Here is a 19,400-nt window from a genome sequence, read left to right on the forward strand (position 1 = left end):
TCTATTATTTAATCAAACAGCAGCAGAAAGCCATTTTAGTAAGGAAAGCTATATGGGTCTTTTCGCTTGGCGGCCTGGAATTTAAACAGACCACTGACCTGGGATATTAATACAAAAACCATCTACTCAACATGAAAGAGGAAGGAAGATCACAGAGGAAGGGGGGGAAACAAGGCTCACTCCCAACTTGCTGTCCTGATCCTTGGAGACTCAGAGGCACAGAAGCACTCATCCACTCACCCTTCGGCCCCTGGGAGGAGCTGTTTGTCTCCCCCGCTGGGCTCTGGAGCATCATCTTCCTCGGAGGAGCCAGCGCTGGAGGATTCCTCATCACTGTCTGCCAGACAGAATGCCCGGGGCCTGCAACTGGACAGAGAGAGAGTCACCACCACTGCCTGCCCTCACCCAAGCTCTGCTTAGAAAGAGAACACACACACCCATGCACATACACTCAACCACAACAGGGTTGGGATGTAACTGTTACTACATCTCATCATTCTCTCCAACCCACCCAAAACAGAAGAGGCCCAATCCAAGAATCCTTGGATCAGCGCAGATGCTCAGGACACTCTTCAGCACCAAGGCCTCTGACAGGACCACAGAGGCCTTGGACCCAGAAGAGGTTGCTTTTGAGCATGCGTCAGAAGGACAGGAGGTGGGAGTGTGATGCGCACATAAAATGCAGTGATTTCAACCAGCAGTGCAGCGGGAGCCACACGGGAGGATGAACAGAAAGAGCGGATGGTTGCAAGAGTGAGGTGACAGCTTATACTGGTGACATGGCCACTTCTCACCGATGATGGGATGTTGAGGCAAGTCCCTTGGCTCTGGCTTAGTTCAGCAACTCTGATGCTTTCTGGATTAGTAACCCTCCAAGTTAGTTTTGACTCATGACTCCTTTCCAGTGACATTACATATTTCACTCCACACCTGCCCTATCTCCTGAGGGTCACAGAAAAAGCCAACACACAAAAAGTCTCAGGAGACTCTAGGAAGCAACTGACATGAGAACCCAGGAAATTTTCTGGAAAAGTTCACATCTAAAGACCATTCCTTTGCCTGAAGTAAGGGAAAGCCTCATGGGAGAGCAGTGTCCCTCACTCAACTCTCCAGGGCGGATGCTCAGTTCCAGAGGTGTGGGGTTGCTGGATTACCTGCAGAGGTGAGGGGTCCAGTTCCCCTCGGAGGGGACCTGGGGGCTTCTGGGCTGAGCCTCGGGCTTACAGAAAGCAGCTTCCTCCCTGGACCTTGGCTTTGCTTCAGAAAGTACTGGCAGGGCTGTGTCTGAGCCCAGAGACTTAAATGGGACAAAATGAACAAGGGACAGAGTAGTCTCTGAACACTATTACACAACCAAATGGTCACCAAGCAGAGGCTGGTCATTGTATTTTTGACAAGCACACAATTACATGGACAAGGGAAGGCAGTGGAGCTCGGGGCCTGTCTCCCTGCAGCTGCAGTCCTTTGGTTTTCCTGATGCTGTCCTTGGGCCACCAGAGGCCCACGGGGACAGTTATTTCCTGACCAACAGGAGCCAAAGGCACCCAAGGGCACAGCACACATGCCAGTGTGGAACTGAAGGCCCAGCAACGGCCCCAGCCCTGTGCACTGGGAGGGCAGGACTGAAACCTCTACCCTGGAAACAGGAGCCGGCTGTAAGAGGACCCAGACTGTGTCCTCCCTGGCAGGACACACAGCTCCTCCTCAACCCCACTCTGAAACATTAGAGCCAGTGCTCCAGCCAACAGGCTGGACTTCTACATTAAAGGGAAACTCCCTCTGCAGAAACAAAAGCCTCTTGTCCCTGGCCACGGGACAGCACATAACTGACTCTTCCTCCTTCCACCAGAGGCCTGGCTGGTCCAGGAAATGCTTATGTGTATCTGCTGGTTGCAGAGCCATATCAGAGTGTGCTGTGGTTAGGCAGCCCTCACAGGAATCTTATATTTAAAATGTATATAGCAAAATTCAATTCCTATGAAAGCCTAAACCGGGTCTTGGGTGAGGATGTAAATCCCCAAAGATCACACACCCTCTCAGAAGAGCATCGGAGTTCTCCATCAGTAGGAAGGCAGTGCCTGAGGCTCTCTGACCTCATGCTGCCGGGTGTGAAATCTGTCCCCACAGCACAGGGAGCCTGCTCCTCACCCACAAAGCACAAAAGGCTGCCTGCAAGCTCTGGGACCCCAGTGAGATCTGCTGAGCCACTGCTCCTTGTGACCCCACTGGGACATACCATCTGGCAGCTCCAACCCTGGGCAGAAGATGCCAGAGGCTGAGCGCTGTGGCAAACTCTCAGGTTACTGAGTTAATCCTCTGCAGGTCACAGAACAGGACAAATTTTGCGGCTTGAAGTGAACACTTTAGGTAATGCTGTACCAGTTCAAGCTGATGAGGTGATGTGAAAATCTGATTTTGACCGAGTGGTACCTCTGCTCCCCGCACGGCGGGCAGTATTATGCAGCACCCAATACTTAGGAATTATAAGTGTAGCCCAGTGTTTGCCTGATATTCACTTTTATAAATGAACATGCATTTTATGACCTCAGCATGAACGTCAGAGAAAGGTACACCGCACTTCCTTGTAGAAGACGTGCTGGAATGTAATCAGCCTACTTGTTTTAAACACACCTCAGAATTCCAGATGAGTGTGATATCCTTTCAAAGAGACACCTTAAAAGGCTTATTCCAGTTATGTTCCTTCTGCCAAAAATCTTTTGGAAATGTCAGATATATAAGAAAAAGTGAATTATTTTATCACTGACACTCTTAGACCAAATATTTTATTTCTTGGTCTCATAATCGCCACCACCTCTGATGACTTCTAGCAATTTCTCAAAGGTCCAAACCATCTACAAAGCAAGATAATTTGCCGTCACTCAGGATAGCTAAAAGAATGTCACGGACTCTGGAGGCAGCTCTAAAAAGAAGCCCCCAAAATGCTTTAAATGAAGAACGCATAATTAAATTAAGAAGCCCTGTGAGATGTTTGCTTTGAGGGAGACCACACTCAAGAATGCACTAATTTTCTTTTGAGAAAATCAGTTCCATACACCTGCCACAGGCACACATGTGCATACACACCCACAAACTAGACCGAGTCACAGCGTAAACTGCAGGCACTCAGCGCCCAGAACACCAGGGGCCTGGGGGCAGACGGGTGTTTGGGGTAGATATGAACTAGTAACTGAAAAGAGGTCAGATGGGGCCACCTTCTGACTTGGGGACTTGTACAAAGGGCCCAGAATGCAGTGGTGGAGCAGGAAGAGGCCAAGTGCCTTATAGGAAACACTTCACTCCCATGCCCCTTTCCATTTAAAGGCCACCCAAAAGGCAGAGCACTCCCTTTACTAACTCATTCTAGCCCTCTGCAGGGCAGTTCCTAAAGCAGAGGCTGCTCAGCTCACTAATTCAATCCCATCTGAATGTCGTATGTTACGTTACCTGCAGTGTGTGACAAAAGGACTATTTGGGAAATGAAAAAACTAAAGGAAAAATGCCCACGAAAATACAGCAGACACACATTTCAAAGGGAAGAGACTTTGCTAGGGCAAAGCTACACAGGTTAAAATCTCAGTCTCACCCTCAGGGTACTAACTAAAGGTGAACAAACCTCCTACCAGTAAGGAGGACATCTCACAGGTTGAGCAGCATCTCCTCAGAGACTCCGCAAGAGCACAATCATTTGCACACTTGAACAGGGACTGAAAAAAGCAGTGAGATGAAGCCGAGGCCCTGCTAGGCAGGACACCAGGGAGCAGACCCTGATGTGGAGTGAGGCCCTGGACAGGTGGCCACGGGCTGAAAGGAGGGCCTGGAGGAAAGGGCTGCTGCTGGCCAATTCTTCAGACATTCTGCGCTTTGGAGGTTTAATATTAAGGAAGATATCAGTTCCAAAGATCACAAGCTTCAAACAGCTAGTATGTATGCTGACTCCTGTCCCTCCTCTGCTACTAAGCCACACGGTGATTCCATAAACCTCATGACTAAGGAAGTGAAGTGGATTCTGGAATCACTTCTGGGATCACGGATGGGCTTTCAGAGGCTCACAATGCTCCTAGAAACTGTGAGCCAAATGGTGCATGTGGAAGCATTTTCAGAAAGAAGGACCCAGTGCTCTCAGGTTCCCGAAAGGGTCCTTTCTGAAAAAAGGGGTAAGGGTCCATTTTTCCGGGCCTTCTTCTCCCAAATGAAGTGCTTTTGGATTGTATTCCTCCTTACTTTTAAAAACAAATGACAGCCAACTACACATCAACATATAATTTAACACCCTCACAGGAAGAAGCAAAACATTTTATAACAGACTCTTCTAGAAAAAAATAGCACTTTAGAAATATAAGTGAAATATAATACCATCACATTCCTAAAGCAGAGGATCTTTTTTCCACTCACTCTAGAGAAGCACAGCTTTCCAGAAACATGTCCATCCTCTGGTCAGCCAGAGTCTATGAACTTGAAACTGGGCTACGAGGGCTGCATGAATAGCAGTGAATGTGGACACCTACGTGGCAAGCACCTCAGGGACCGGCCTGGTTGCTGCCCCTGGTGTCCAAGACCCCCTTTGCAATGGAGTCCCTGTGCCTCTGTGCCCGCAAGGGGCTGTTTCTAGAAAGGGCTCCTTGCACAAATGCATCCGCCCGAGGTTGCTCTGCCACACTCTCTTGTTATTAGATCTCATTTTCAAGACTGCGTCTGCCTCAGGTGCTTCATTTTCTAGGCAGCTGGTTCTGCAACTCTGTCGTCATGAGCTGGATTTAATGTGCTCAGCTATGCGTGGGGGTGGGGTGGGGACAGCAGGACCAGGAATTGAGTCTGACTAGATCAGGACTCCAGCAATTCAAATTGGGGAAGTCTATAAGACTTTGCCTGTCAGGAAAGCCTCTTAACTACTCCTGGTCTCGGTTCTCTCAGGCTCACGAACTGTGCCTTTATGTCCAAGAATGTGATGAAAAGACAGGCTTCCTCATGGTTTCACATGGGACTGAACATGACTCAGAAGTTACAGGGTATGAAATGCTATGTGGAGAGTTGATAAATACCACACTCACCAGAAAATATAAATCCACAGATTGCCGAATCCAAACATATTTTAACAAATAGAAAAATGAAAGGAAAATAGCACAGACACAGGTTAGATTGCATATAGCTGGTAAAATTCTCCAATTACTAAAATAGAAACATTTCATTAAGTAACTTGAATAAATCAGAATAATCTAAGTAAAAGAATATTCTCCAATGTATAACCCAGCTCCCCCAATCTGCTACTACCACAAGCATGAATAAAAGCATTAGGTCAGTACCAGAACCAAGCAAAAGTCTAACAGCCAGTATCTTATATTTAGGCCCCGTGGAGGTAGCTCCTTGTGACATTTTCATGTCATCATACTGTTGATTCCATGCAAAGGGCTAAAGATGTGAGAAGCAGCCTCTAGTCAACATTTTTAATTGGTAAAAACAATAATATAATTTAAATTTATAGTCAGAGCAGTCATTTTAAGGAGAGTAGGATGTAAAAGTTCCAGTTTATCTATTCTAGGTATTTAAGAGGGAAAGACTCACAATTTTGGAATATTTGCTAAATCAGACAAACCCTAGGCAGCAGATAAACTATCTACGAAGAGAGGGATTTACTAGGCAAGTCAATATTGTATTATTTAGGGAAAATGCTTCTCAAAACACTTTTAGGAGCACGCTCTACACTACAAAATCAATCATCTAATTATAAATAATTCTGACTTTGTGATTAAAGCAGGTAGATTCAGCCTGCTCCACATATTGCTGTTTATGACCGGAAGGATCTTCATGATTCTATTCGAGGATCATTTTATTGCTTGGATGAGTCTGCCCCACTTGTCTGAGTCAGTGATGTTTTCTGGGTAATCAATTCCATGTGTACCACCGCCAGCACTGAGGTCAAAGGCGCTGTCACAGCTGAGCTGGGTTGGGAACTCACAGGCCACTGGGGATGAGACTAGGAAACCATTCCCTGAAATGCTCTGGTCCAGGAGCACTTACACAGAAGCTCACTCAACATCTAGGGGCCACTACACATCAAACCTGCTTCTCTATTTTTTTTTTTTTTTGAGACGGAGTCTCGCTTTGTCACCCAGGCTGGAGTGCAGTGGCACGATCTCGGCTCACTGCAAGCTCCGCTTCCCGGATTCATACCATTCTCCTGCCTCAGCCCCCCGAGTAGCTGGGACTACAGGCGCCCGCCACTACGCCCGGCTAATTTTTTGTATTTTTAGTAGAGACAGGGTTTTACCACGTTAGCCAGGATGGTCTCGATCTCCTGACCTCGTGATCCACCCGCCTCGGCCTCCCAAAGTGCTGGGATTACAGGCGTGAGCCACCTCGCCCGGCCTTCAAACCTGCTTCTCAAAGGCTGGAGGGAGAGGCTGGTGCCCCAGGATTGGATTAGTAAATTCATATATAGCCCCTTACCCTTCTTTGCCAATTTCTCCAACCTTCAGGGCTTCAACAAGAGGCTCTTTACCTAGTTTGGTCAAATTCATTTTGGTCTCGAGAGTCATCAGAAAGGACCCATTGTAGGACATTTCCAAATCAATCCAGAGTCCTGGAGAAATGGTGAAAAAACAGAAGGTTTTTTTTCCCCCAAAAAACACATGACTATAAATGACAGTATAAAAACTTACATTTAAAAATATCTAAATAGGCACCATATTGAAAGTCTATGTATCGTCTACTAATCTAGGTGAGAAGAGGACTGAGAGCGCATTATGCCATCAACACACACGAGAACAGGTCACGGAATACATCGAGCCCCTGGTAAACAGCCAGCACCTCAGGACCCATTCACAGGATCCTGGGGAATTCAGTGCACAAGTCAGCACTGGAAGGGTCCCATCCTCTGGCTTCTAAAATCTCCTTGTATTTAGTAAGAAGACATATGCCCGGCGGAAGAAAATGGCTTGACCCAGGGCAAAGCCAGGACAAGGCATGCTGATGCCCAGCCAGTTACGAGGCACAAGGGAAGTGCTAAGACTTCTCTGTAAGCTGGGTTGTTCTATAAAGACACATATGAGAACCGCTGTCTTTCTTAAAATTCTCCAGTATTGGGAGTGGGACACAGAAAATGGCTCAGATTTAACAGGAAGAGTAACAAAAACGTTTAGGACCTTCCTTTCTTTCTGGAAACTGCCCACTGATGGGAATCAAAGAATTAACTTTCAATTCCCAGGATTATCCAGATACAATTGGGTAATCACTTTGTACCTTAGGCTAAAAATCAGCTCCTTAGGAAAGATATTATGCCAATGAGATCATATCTGAAAGGCTTGTAGCTTCATGGAATTTTACTGGGATGGCCGCTGATCAGAGGTTTAAAATACAAACAGGGTTTATCTCATGACCCTCTTCTACTTGAGGATTCTATGATTTGTCAAGTATTTTTCTGTGATTTTTCAGACTCAGGCCTCCAGAAGACCTCATGGACTTTTTATCAAAATGTGATCCTTTAAGTGGGTGTTTAAATGTTAATAAACTTTTATAGATCCTCACATGACAAATGACAACATCTAAAAGGAAGCAGGAAATTAATCTAAAACCATCATTCACATACAGCATTGTTTTCAAGCAATTACAGTAAACAGCCCATCCCCTACATGGCCACCACCTCAGATAAAAGCACTGCTTAACCCCAGCCAGCACTAATGGTGTCATTCCTCACTAAAAGCAGGGTGATTTCCATTTTGTTTTCAACCAATTCTTTTTACCATAATGGAAGATAATTATTTTCCATGAATGACCTGGTTTAATTAAGTGATATGGAGATCAATTGTGATTCTCTTCCTTGCAGCAACACTCACAAAACTGTTGTATTTCTTGTTTACATTAAGCAGTTAGAAAGAATTAATTAGCTTGCTCTTCAAAGGTACTATTAATGGAAATAAAGGGTATATCTGCTTTAATAAAGACATTTAGTTTTTAATCACTTCAGGAGAAGGGATTAGAGCAAAAGGCTAATATTAATAGATTTAAACTCAATGTAAAAAAAAAACAATAAAGAAGATATTTATTGTTGTATAGTATTTCCAGCTTTGAGAATTAATATTCAAACCATCCAAACATAATCGTTTCTTTTGAAAATTCTAGTCAAGTTTCTAATAAATATTAATAGTATGCATTGCCTTTGAAAATGGACATATTAAAGGCCCCAGAATTATACTTCTTACAAAATGGAAAGTTTTGCTAGTCTGTTTTTTAAATGAAGATATATGGATTTAGGCTTAGTAAAACTGCTGGCTCATGCCCAGTCACGGGGACATTCCACCCAATGATGTGTGGTCCAGAGGCCCTGTCAGGAGCTGGGGGGTGGAGGAAGGCCCAGGGAAGAGCAAAGAGCCCAGTCACATAGACTGGGGCTTGTGTTTCACTGGAAGTTTCTTCACTTCTGTGCCATCAGTACCCTTGTCTGCACCAAGGAGACCTATACTGCCTCTTCCAGGGAGAGCTGTGTACACCCTGGCACCTGGCACAGTCTGACTAGGCAGCCTCCCTTTTTCTGCATTCACCAGCCCACCCTTACTTCTTGCTCTGTCTCCCTTGCTGCTGTTGCCAGGGAAGAGGCTGTACTGGGCAGCCATGGAGCCTGATATCTGAGGATGAGGCTTGGGCATCTGACTGAGCCTCTGCCTGGGGGAGGCGTCTGTTTTAAACACTGAATATGCCTCATGAGACCCACCCACAGGGCCCTGCTCAGCCCTGGCACTCATACAAATATGAAAGAGTCAAGAATGCTTTAAGAACTTTTTTCTTCCCCGAGATGGGGTCTCACTCTCACCCAGGCTGGAGTGCTACCTGGTACGATCTTGGCTCACTGCAACCTTCGCCTCCCAGGCTCAAGTGATCCTCCCACCACAGCCTCCCGAGTACCTGGGACCACAGGGGTGCGCCACCATGCCCGGCTAATATATATATATATATATATATATAATTTTTGGTAGAGATGGGGTTTTGCCATGTTGCCCAGGCTGATTTCAAACTCCTGAACTCAAGTGATCCACCTGCCTTGGCCTCCCAAAGTGCTGGGATTACTTTGGGAGGTGTGAGCCACTGCACCTGGCCTGGGAATGGTTTAAGAACTTTTAAAAGCAGACATGAATGGTAAATAAATACTCCAACAAATGACTCTAATATGATGTGCTTGCATTCAGATGAGGGTAAGAGGACTATTTTAGCATTAAGTGTATGAGAAATTTGCTTTTGTAACAGTGATTCAGCAGGCAGAATGTGACCTGAAAACCTGGGGACACGGGCAACTCCCAAAACTTGGAGCAAAGACCAACTGGTTATGTGACAGGTGAGTCAGGAGGCCCCTGCCTTGCAAGACTGAAAGATGAAATTAACAGTTACTAGAAAGGTTGTCTTCCCCTTGGGGACTAACGTAGCAACAATGAGCACACTGGGACACACACTGCCCCATGAGCGGGATCTTCCACTGTAACCCAGCTAAATGCTACTTAATCTAGAGGAATGCAGTTATAGGGCCCTTTCTTTTGAACTCTTGACAAATGGTAAGACTTAGTTGTAGGCATTTCACCGAAAATACTTTCTATAACCATGTGCCCTGGCTGGTGTTCAAGAACAAAACCAGAAATTGAGGAGCTGGACAATTTTTGATGCCTTTAAATAGAAGTAAGGCAGGCAGTCCTGAGAGGTTCTCTGGGAAAGGGGGGCTGGAGGCACACATATGAAGGGTCTATTCCACATCATGTTGAGAGGTTGTCCAATGGTAACCAGTGGCACCCGATTATTAACGAGCCCCTATAAAACTGGCACTTCAGGCTGGGTACAGTGGCTCACGCCTGTAATCCCAGCACTTTGGGAGGCTGAGGCAGGCGGATCACTTGAGGCCAGGAGTTCAAGACCAGCCTGGCCATCATGGTGAAACCTCGTCTCTACTAAAAATACACAAATTAGCTAGGCATGGTGGTGCGCACCTGTAGTCCCAGCTGCTAGGTACGCTGAGGCACGAGACTGGCTTGAGCCTGGGAGGCGGAGGTTGCAGTGAGCCGCAATCGCCCTACTGCACTCTAGCCTCTGTCTCAAAAGAAGAAGAAGAAAAAAAAAAACAATGGCACTTCATGCAGCAACACGAGTGACAATGAAGTAAGACTTAGTCAGTCTGTGTACAAGGACCTGGAAGGAGCTCAGATGCTGTTTTTCCACTCTTTAGTTTCAAGGCGGCAGGATCAATTACCACCACTACCACTATGCATAGACACTGTGGCAAAAATTACAGCTTATTCCACCAAAAAGCGTGTATGCGTTCTTAACGTACGATATCAGAGCCAAAAGCACTGAGATGAACCCCTGCCCTCAGGAAGTGTATGTTTGAAGAAAAATAAAAGTGGCCTAGGCCAGCTGGTGCAGCTCAGACCATGATGCCAGATGGTATCATAAAATGCCTTGGCATATGTCCCCACAGACAAGGGGTGGCCACAACCAGAAGAGGCTCTTCTGCCTTCGGCCTGGTTTTCTAGTTAACAGACCCCATGGCCTCAGTCCTCCCGTGGCCATGTGAATCTAATAATCTCACAGAGCGGTTCGCTGTTTTATTACTATTTAGGCATCTGTCTCACTGGAGTAGGCTTGAGAGGGCACCTGCTGCTTGGGAGTAGTTAAGGGAACCAAAACCCTGCAAACCTGAGTTTGGTCCTCACATTATTTTCACCTCCATTTCCTTCTACCTGTAACTATTAATAGCTGATTTCACTCTGAAAGTCAATATTTGGCAACCAAAGAACAAAACTTCGTAAAATGGAACATTTGATAACATATTATCAAGAACAGATGTTGGAGTTATTCAGCTCTGGGAAGAACACACCAGTGACTGTTGTGCTCCTGGCAAAGAGACTGGTGCCATATTGCTCATTCAGATACTACAGAAAATTAGCAAGTCCTTGTGTGTGGGTGTGTCTTTGATGACAGACATCATTTTTAGCTTTATCTACCTGTAACTGTCCTCTGAAATAGAGCTCCACCCCTTCAAGGTTGACAAGCTGCAAATCAGGATCCCCTGTCCCCCACCCGACGCATGTTCCACAGGAGGTATGATTTCCCCTTCCCACACTAAGCCCTTTGCACACTGTTTTTCTTCCCACAGCACAGTCTGGTCAGAGCTACTCCTATCAGCCCCATGCGCTAGAGTATGGCCCTGCCTTGGTGCTCAGGCCCAGGCAGCCCCAGTGGCTATAGCTGCCCTGTAATGTCACTCTTGAAGCAGGTGTGGCAGGAGGAGTGGGCAAGTCATGACTGACTCTGGCTCCAGTTTTCTGTTATTACTTAGGTGGCAAAGTAGCATCAGTCCCAACACTGGATGTGAAGGCACCAGGCACGTAGGTAGTGGATCCTGGTAGGATCCAGTCTGGAACACTGGAGGTGAAGGCACCAGGCACGTGGGTTAAGGTCTGGAACGTCAGTCCAGATGACTAAGGGCAGCTCCGGAGACAGACAAGGTTTCTATTTCTGTGGGACATGGTAATATTTCCACAGAATCTGAGGCATTCAGTCTAAATTTGGACTGTTATTTGGGTATCTTGAAAACAAGGCAAAACCCAATAGGGTCCTCTGTCTATGTAGACACTCAGTGGCTATTTGCAGTTTTAAATTCATGCTGCAAACATCCTGAAGACTAAATGAATTAATCTAAGCCTGAGGGGTTGTGGTCTGTATCCTTGGATCATTCTGACCCTGCTGACACACCTGTGGGCACCTGTTCTGAAACCACTGGACTCAGGCACAGAAGATAAATACCTGCTGACAGAAGCGGCCTCCACCCAGCCTCTTCAGGATGATTTTATTAATACTAACAAAGTGGCCAGAGAGCAGCAGCTAACACTGATGCTTACTACGTGCCACGTGCTCCGAGTGCTTTACATGTAACACTGTATCTCTGCCACACCCGAACGAGGTGGGCAGCACTGCCATCAGCACTTGAAGGATGAGGAAACTGAAGTATAGAGTGGTTAGTGGCTTCTCCACAGTTGTACCGCTGAATGGTGTACAAGCAGGACCCAAACACAGGTGACCCGGCTGTAGAGTCAGTGCTCATGGGCAGCCTCTGACTGGGCCTAGACCCCATGGAACAGGTTGGAAGTGTGAGGCTGCTGCTGACCCGGGCAAGTCACCCCTTTCTGGGCTTTGGCTCATCATACACACATGGCAGGGTGGAGTGAGGCAATCTGACTGCCCTTTCAAGTCTCCCCAGTTCTTCAAAGGTTTTGAAAAAGAGCTATGTTTTCTAAATTTTTAGCCATAAGAAAAAAGATTTGGAGAGCATATACCAAAAATGTACCAAAAAGGTAACCCTGGTTATCTCTGAATGGTGGGATGATGGGTAATATTTTCCTTTTTACCTTTCCTGAATATTTCTATTTTTCCTACAATGAGTATTTGTTGAATGAATGAACAAACATTACCCTAATGGAGTTAATAAAACGAATGGAAAGAGTTTGGCTGAGTGGAAGGCCCTGGAGGCGGCAGCCCAGGGTAGGGATGAGGGCTTGGTAGAGGCCAGTCTGGTTGGGGAAGGGTAACATACACAGGTTTCTGGACCTTGCTGTATGGCCTAAAGGAAAGAAAGGAAATCCATATATATCCCACAGGTAGAGTGGCTAGTTCCAGGGTGTGTGTGGAGTGAGGAGGCGTCAGAGCTGAGGCAGGAGGAGCACAGCCAGTTTCTAAGGGACACAGCTTGTCTATCGTCCAGCCATCTGCCTCTGGTGGGAAGTGAGGCTGCTCTGGAAAAGGTGGTCATTTAACCTCATTCAATTCACTTGAGACAGGTTGTCTGTGTTGGAACAGGGACAAGCCAACATGGCCATTGTGTGCGATTTCATTCAGAAGAACCACAGACTTGACTTCTTACAGTAGCAAGGCCATGGAAGCTGAGAATGCCATTTTTTTTGTTTTGTTTTTTCTGTTTATCCTAGAAGGATCTGCCAGCTTTGATCTGTAGGATGGTCAACTGGACACTATGGCCGCCTCCATGCTAAACGCCCTAACAGCAGCATCCAGGCAGCCATGATACTAACAATCTTAGTTGGCATGCATAGAGCTCCTCCTTGCTCCAGATGCTGTTCTAGTGCCTTTTTTGTATTGACTCATTTAATCCTCACGACAAGCTTATGAAGTAGGTGCTATAAGAATCCCTATTTGAGCCGGGCGCAGTGGCTCATGCATGTAATCCCAGCACTTTGAGAGGCTGAGGTGGGTGGATCACCTGAGGTCAGGAGTTCAAGACCAGCCTGGCCAACACGGAGAAACCCCCCTCTCCACTAAAAATATAAAAATTAGCCAGTCATGGTGGCAGGTGCCTGTAATCCCAGCTACTTGGGAGACTGAGACAGGAGAATCACTTGAACCCAGGAGGTGGAGGTTGCAGTGAGTTGAGATCGTGCCACTGCACTCCAGCCTGGATGACAAGAGTGAAACTCCATCTCAAAAAAAAAAAAAAAAAGAATCCTTATTTGAGAGATGAGGAAGTGAAGAGGTTCAGGGGTTTGCTTGAGGCCACGAAGCTGTGGACCAGGTAGTTGGGGTCCAGAGCTGGTGCTCAAAACCAGTGCTGCCTCTTGCCTCAAGAAGAGCATCCCTAGGATGGGATAATCCAACCAGCTGTGGCCAAAATATCCCTTCCGAACATATGCCTCCAACGAACAAGCACAAGCCGGGAAATATTTTTAAAAAGAACGTGAGGGGATCCCATAGGAGGTGGCGCTCCTTAGAGCTGTGAAGTCCTCCTTCACCTGGGTCGCATTTCCCTGGAAGGTGAGCTCTGCTTTTCAGAGTCAGTTTGCTTGTCACCCACATTCAAATTTCACTAAAAGGAAAGATTCCCCCGTAGAGCACTGGAATCCAAAATGCTTATTTCTTTTTTTCATGGTCATTTCTGTTTTATCATCATACATGCATCATTTGTGGACTTGGAAAAACCTGATTTGATCAAACTTTGAAAAAACCCCACTGGCTTTATGTCTTTATTGTTCCTTTAATACCATTTTCTCCCTTGTTACACAAGCAGGCAAATCTCTAAAAACGTACCCTGAAAGGAGTTAAATAGCCTCAAATGGATTAAAAACTGGCAAAGCTTTGATCTATATAGTGAAATGTCTCACCACAGCTCCTGCTCTAGAAGAACAGTTAAGAAGCTTGACACTTAGGTGTTTGGTGAATTTTACTCAAAGCCTGACCAAAGCTGCCCTGAGAGGCTGCAGAGTTCAAAGCCACAGGTGCCCAGTTGTGGCCCTGCTCCCCTCTCCTCGGAAATTTCTACAAAGTCAGCAGAGGGCAGTCCTGAGATAAGAGGCTGCTAACACATTAGAAAATAGAGCATGCACACTTATTATTTACTTTCTTTAAGCCTCTCATGAGATTTGTGTTAGCTGATCATTCACCAGCTTGTTTTACATTTCTAAAGAGGCAAAGAGCAAAAAGGAATAGAGAGGCCACCTGAGTTAGAGGAAGAAAGGTAGCAGTTGTACACTGATGGAGTGAAGATGCTAGCTAGCTATGCAGTGAACACATAGATGGTGCTTTTTTTTTTTTTTTTGAGACAGAGTCTCACTCTGTTGTCCAGGCCTCAGACTCCCGAGTAGCTGGGATTACAGGCCAGGGTGATGCTAGGGCCCGAGGTTACATCTTCATCTTATTTCTAAAGCTCTGTTATTTTCTTTCTTTCTTTTTTTTTAAGACAGAGTCTCGCTCTGTCACCCAGGCTGGAGTGCAGTGGCACAATCTTGGCTCATTGCAACCTCTGTCTCCTAGGTTCAAGCTATTCTCGTGCCTCAGCCTCTTGAGTCACTGGGATTACAGGCACCCACCACCATGCCCGGCTGACTTTTGTATTTTTAGTAGAGACGGGGTTTCACCATGTTGGCCAGGCTGGTCTTGAACTCCTGGCCTCAAGTGATCCACCTGCCTTGGCCTTTCAAAGTGTTAGGATTACAGGCGTGAGCCATCGTGCTCAGCCAATGCATCTTTTACAATTTTGCATGGGGTTAAAAACACTCTAGTTAAGCCATTTGCCAAGAATTGAAATGTTTTCTACTTTTACTTTCAGTGAACCTGAAATTCCCAAACCTAGACACACCCAGATTCATCAAGGTGTAGACCTAATTGAGGGGTTACAGGTGAGCTCAACATGCAGGAATTAGATGGACTTCTCTGGATGTGCAAATAGTACCCTGGTCTATCTTTCTCTGAAACTGATGTGATGCTAAAAACATGGATGGGTTGTCAGCTGAAATATTGCTGGAGAGAGATGCTAGAGCTGCTAACTATAGTGCTAGAAAAATCTCTTCATATTTACATCAAATCTACATAACAGCAGAAAAACTGATTTCACTGAACACAATTCAAGAACCATCTGATACAACCAGAGAGAAAAGTAGCTTCCATGCTCTACAAATTTTATAAAACATTTACTTTAAAACAACTATCACTCTCTTGAAAACCTATAATTATTTTTTCTCCTACCTTGTTCCTAAGCCATTTTAGGAAAAATGTAAATATGGTTGAAGTGGAAAGACGCTCACTTGCCAAGGGAGGCTACAGTAAAAACGTCAGTGAGAATTCTCTCTGCATGCTAATGGGCTATTCTGGCCTACCTGGCTCATTCCTCTTTTTTATCAAACTCCTGTGTACTAAATTTCCTCTGTCAAGATCCTTTTAAAACCATATTTACGGTTTATGTGACACAAGAGATACAAATCTTTACATCATCATCATCATGTCATGCAAACTCTCTACAATCTGATCAACTCTTTAACCCCCCACCCACAAAAGCAGACATAAATAATGTCTTAGTAACATGTTTAAAAACTCAAGTCTGAGAACTTTCCTCCAGCAAGGAGCCCTACTCTCAAAATATTGCCTTTGAATATACTGTATGTCTTCATTTCTCAAACATGTACTGAGCACCTCCTAGGAGTAGCAAGGAACATAAAGACAGAAGACATGACAGTCAAAAAATCTGGAACCTACAACTCAGGGGAGGTAAGGATGTGAACACATGTGAGGAGAGGCAGCTCCTGGCAAGGAGCTAGGGCTGGGGCAGCTGTACCCATGAGGGCCATGAGAGGGGAGCAGAACTGAAATCCAGCCACTGCTTCATGCCCTGGCAAGGGCTGCAACCGCCACAAAAGCACGGGCCCCATCAGCTGGCATGTGTGCATCACTGGGCTGGAGGAGGCCCTATAATAACCAAGAGACTAGAAGACTTAGGACGGGAGCTTGGATCTATTCCAAATCTTTTTTTTTTTTTTTTTTTTTGAGACAGAGTCTCGCTCTTGTCACCCAGGCTGGAGTCCAGTGGCACGATCTTGGCTCACTGCAACCTCCGTCTCCTGGGTTCAAGCGATTCTCCTGCCTCAGCCTCCTGAGTAGCTGGGATTACAGGCGCCTGCCACCACGCCCAACTAATTTTTGTACTTCTTTAGTAGAGACGGTATTTCACCATGTTGGCCAGGCTGGCCTCGAATTCCTGACCTCAGGTGATCCGCCTGCGTTGGCCTCCCAAAATGCTGGGATTACAGGCGTGAGCCACCACGCCCGGCCCCAAATCAGTTTTAAGGCCATGATTGGTAAGAACAGAAAGACACTCAACATGAAATAGATGATTTAAAAAGTCCTCAACACCCTCCAAACACAAAGCCATCATGGTACTGAATCTGCAGCAAAGGATATATTTTAACACTCATAAAATGGTCAGTTAGGAGTTACCTTGGTGATCAACGTAAGGCTTGAAGGCCTGGAGGATTTTTGGCACAGCCACGCCCATGTCAAGTTCCGTCAGAGTGAGCTCATTCATAAAGTAGGGGAGCTAGAGGAAACAAGCAAACAATGAGTGAGACCCATGAGCAACCTACAAAACATGCTGTTGGAAGTCAACATGCTTCCGGAGAGGATGGTGGCCAAGGTTTTGGGGACATATCATCTATGTAACGAAAACGTAATGTGCACACATCATGTACTAGGCTTCATACTCCAGACAGAGCCATGAAGAGGTTAGGCCAGGGCCTGGCTGTCACGGGGTTTATAATAGAAAGGCAGAAACAGGTACATACGTAGACAATATACTTCCAGAGAGTGATTAGTGCTGCAAAGAACATCAAGCAGGTAATGGGCAGAGGGAACTTGCGGGTGGCTGTTTTGGCTGAGGAGGTCAGGGACGGCTTCCCTGAGGAGTGGCATTTGAGCAGAGGCCACCTATGGAGAAGGAGCCAGCCATGCTGGTTAACAGTACCCCACATTTGCTGCAGTATGGGAAAACAGACCTCTCTCAGACTCTCAGTGGGTAGTAAGAAACTGCTACAAGCCCAGGTGCGGTGGCTCATGTCTGTAATCCCAGCACTTTGGGAGGCCAAGGTGGATGGATCACTTGAGGTCAGGAGTTCAAGACCAGCCTGGCCAACATGGTGAAACCCCATCTCTACCAAAAAATACAAAAATCCGCCAGGCGAGGTGGCATGCACTGTAGTCCCAGCTACTCGGAGAGGCTGAGGTGGGAGGATCACTTGAACCTGGGGGCAGAGGTTGCGGTGAGCTGAGAATGTGCCACTGCACTCCAGCCTGGAGGACAGAGCGAGACTCTGCGTCAAAAAAAAAAAAGAAAAGAAATTGCTACATTTCCGATAGGCAAACTTACACGTGTATGAAAATCCTCGAAAAATAGCACATGCTGGCCGGGCGCGGTGGCTCACGCCTGTAATCCCAGCACTTTGGGAGGCCGAGGTAGGCGGATCACGAGGTCAAGAGATTAAGACCATCCTGGCTAACACGGTGAAACCCGTCTCTACTAAAAATACAAAAAATTAGCACAAAAAAATATAAAAAATTAGGGTGTGGTGGCACATGCCTGTAGTCCCAGCTACTCAGGAGGCTGAGGCAGGAGAATTGCTTGAACCTGAGAGGCGGAGGTTGCAGCAAGCCAAGATCGCACCACTGCACTCCAGCCTGGGTGACAGAACGAGACTCTGTCTCAAAAAAAAAAAAAGAAAAAAAAGAAAAATAGCACATCCTTTGACCTCATGCTGGACATTTTCTGTTTGCCCTGCCAGATCTGCACTCTATCCCCAGTGGTTGGTCTGCGTGAACTGTGCCAACGGTCTCTCTCTTACCTTCCAGCTTCTGGTTGGGCATGGCCAATGGGATACACCAATGGGCAGTGGATGGGGAGGCACACGGAGAAGAGTGTTGGGCATTTGTCCCCCCCATCTACTGAAGGCCACAGCTCCTGTAACACAGGAAGCCTCTCCACACAGCTGCCCTGCCCAAGTTCTCCTTGCCTTTGCCGCTCCAGGGAGAGTAACCGCTCCCACTTCTGCTAGCTCTGGAGTGTAGCACTCTCCCTGTGGGTTTTTCTCCATCTGCCCACACCTTTATAAATCTTCCCTTCAGCAAACTCTCCCCAGAGTTACTTATCTGAGTGTGCCATCTGCTTCCTGCTGGGACCCTGACTAATACACACCCGAAATCTATCCATAGGAATCTTCTACAGGAAATAACATAAGAATACTGGCATCACGCTTAAAAATTCCTACTTCATCTCAAGATTATAGAATTAATTCATCTATATTTTCTCTGCTTGGATTTGTGGATGTATATGTATTTCTTAAAATATTTATTCCATTCATAATTTTAATGTAAGATGTAGGGATCTAGCTTAATTTTTCCCCCAAATGGCTGGTCAGCAATCTCGACCTATTTATTCAGCAACCAACACTTGCCCTACTAATCTGTTCCGCCACCTTTAAGTACTAAATTCCCACTGCACTGGAGTCTGTACTGAATTTCCACCAGTATCAAACTGCTTTGACTACTTTAGCTTTATAATACACTTTTAGCTTTATAATATACTTTTAAATCTGGCAAGTCTCTCTCCTTTTTTTTCTCCCAGAATTCTCTTAGTTATTTTCATAAGTATTTTTCCAGTTGAATGTTACAATAGTTTTATAAAATTTAGAATAAAATTAAGAGGTTTTTAAAAATTAAATGTAAACTAAATATTCCGCATAAAATGAGGTAGCATCTAGTCAGGCATGGATTTAATACCTAACTTGGCTGGACCTCTTCAGCTGTTTCTCTGCAGAGAAACATAAGCTTTCAGGATTCACCAATCAGAGAATGTAATCTCTGATTTTTTGTGGAGGGGAAGGGTTATGTTAAAGAGGTTATAATGTCTATGACGAACAAAATGTGAGTAGAGACAGTGTTCAAAGGCGTAGTTTTGAATTGGTGTTTGCTGTATTTGGAGAACCTTTTTCCAAAGCATCAATGTTATAAGTGGTGTTGGCCTCTCTATCAACCTATAAAATGCTACTTGGCCAAGAATGTAACCAAAGTCTTGCACACTTGCCCTGTCCTTCTTGTCCACT

General features: G+C 45.8%; 1 protein-coding gene across 5 annotated transcripts in view; it reads right to left on the bottom strand.

The window, feature by feature from the left end:
* TEX2 (testis expressed 2) overlaps window positions 1-19,400 on the bottom strand; it is a 120,441-nt gene that overhangs the window by 7,475 nt on the left and 93,566 nt on the right. For 3 of the 5 annotated variants that reach the window (XM_055255854.2, XM_055255857.2, XM_055255855.2), the window contains exons 7-9: window positions 16,747-16,846; window positions 6,445-6,577; window positions 241-366 (exon numbers count right to left, since the gene is read on the bottom strand). In XM_055255854.2, coding sequence (XP_055111829.1) covers window positions 241-366; window positions 6,445-6,577; window positions 16,747-16,846 — 359 coding nt within the window. The remainder of the gene's footprint in view (window positions 1-240; window positions 367-6,444; window positions 6,578-16,746; window positions 16,847-19,400) is intronic. The other 2 variants (XM_055255858.2, XM_055255856.2) reach the window with 1 other exon arrangement.

This window comes from Symphalangus syndactylus, chromosome 20, assembly GCF_028878055.3.
Source record: "Symphalangus syndactylus isolate Jambi chromosome 20, NHGRI_mSymSyn1-v2.1_pri, whole genome shotgun sequence".
Lineage (NCBI taxonomy): Eukaryota > Metazoa > Chordata > Mammalia > Primates > Hylobatidae > Symphalangus > Symphalangus syndactylus.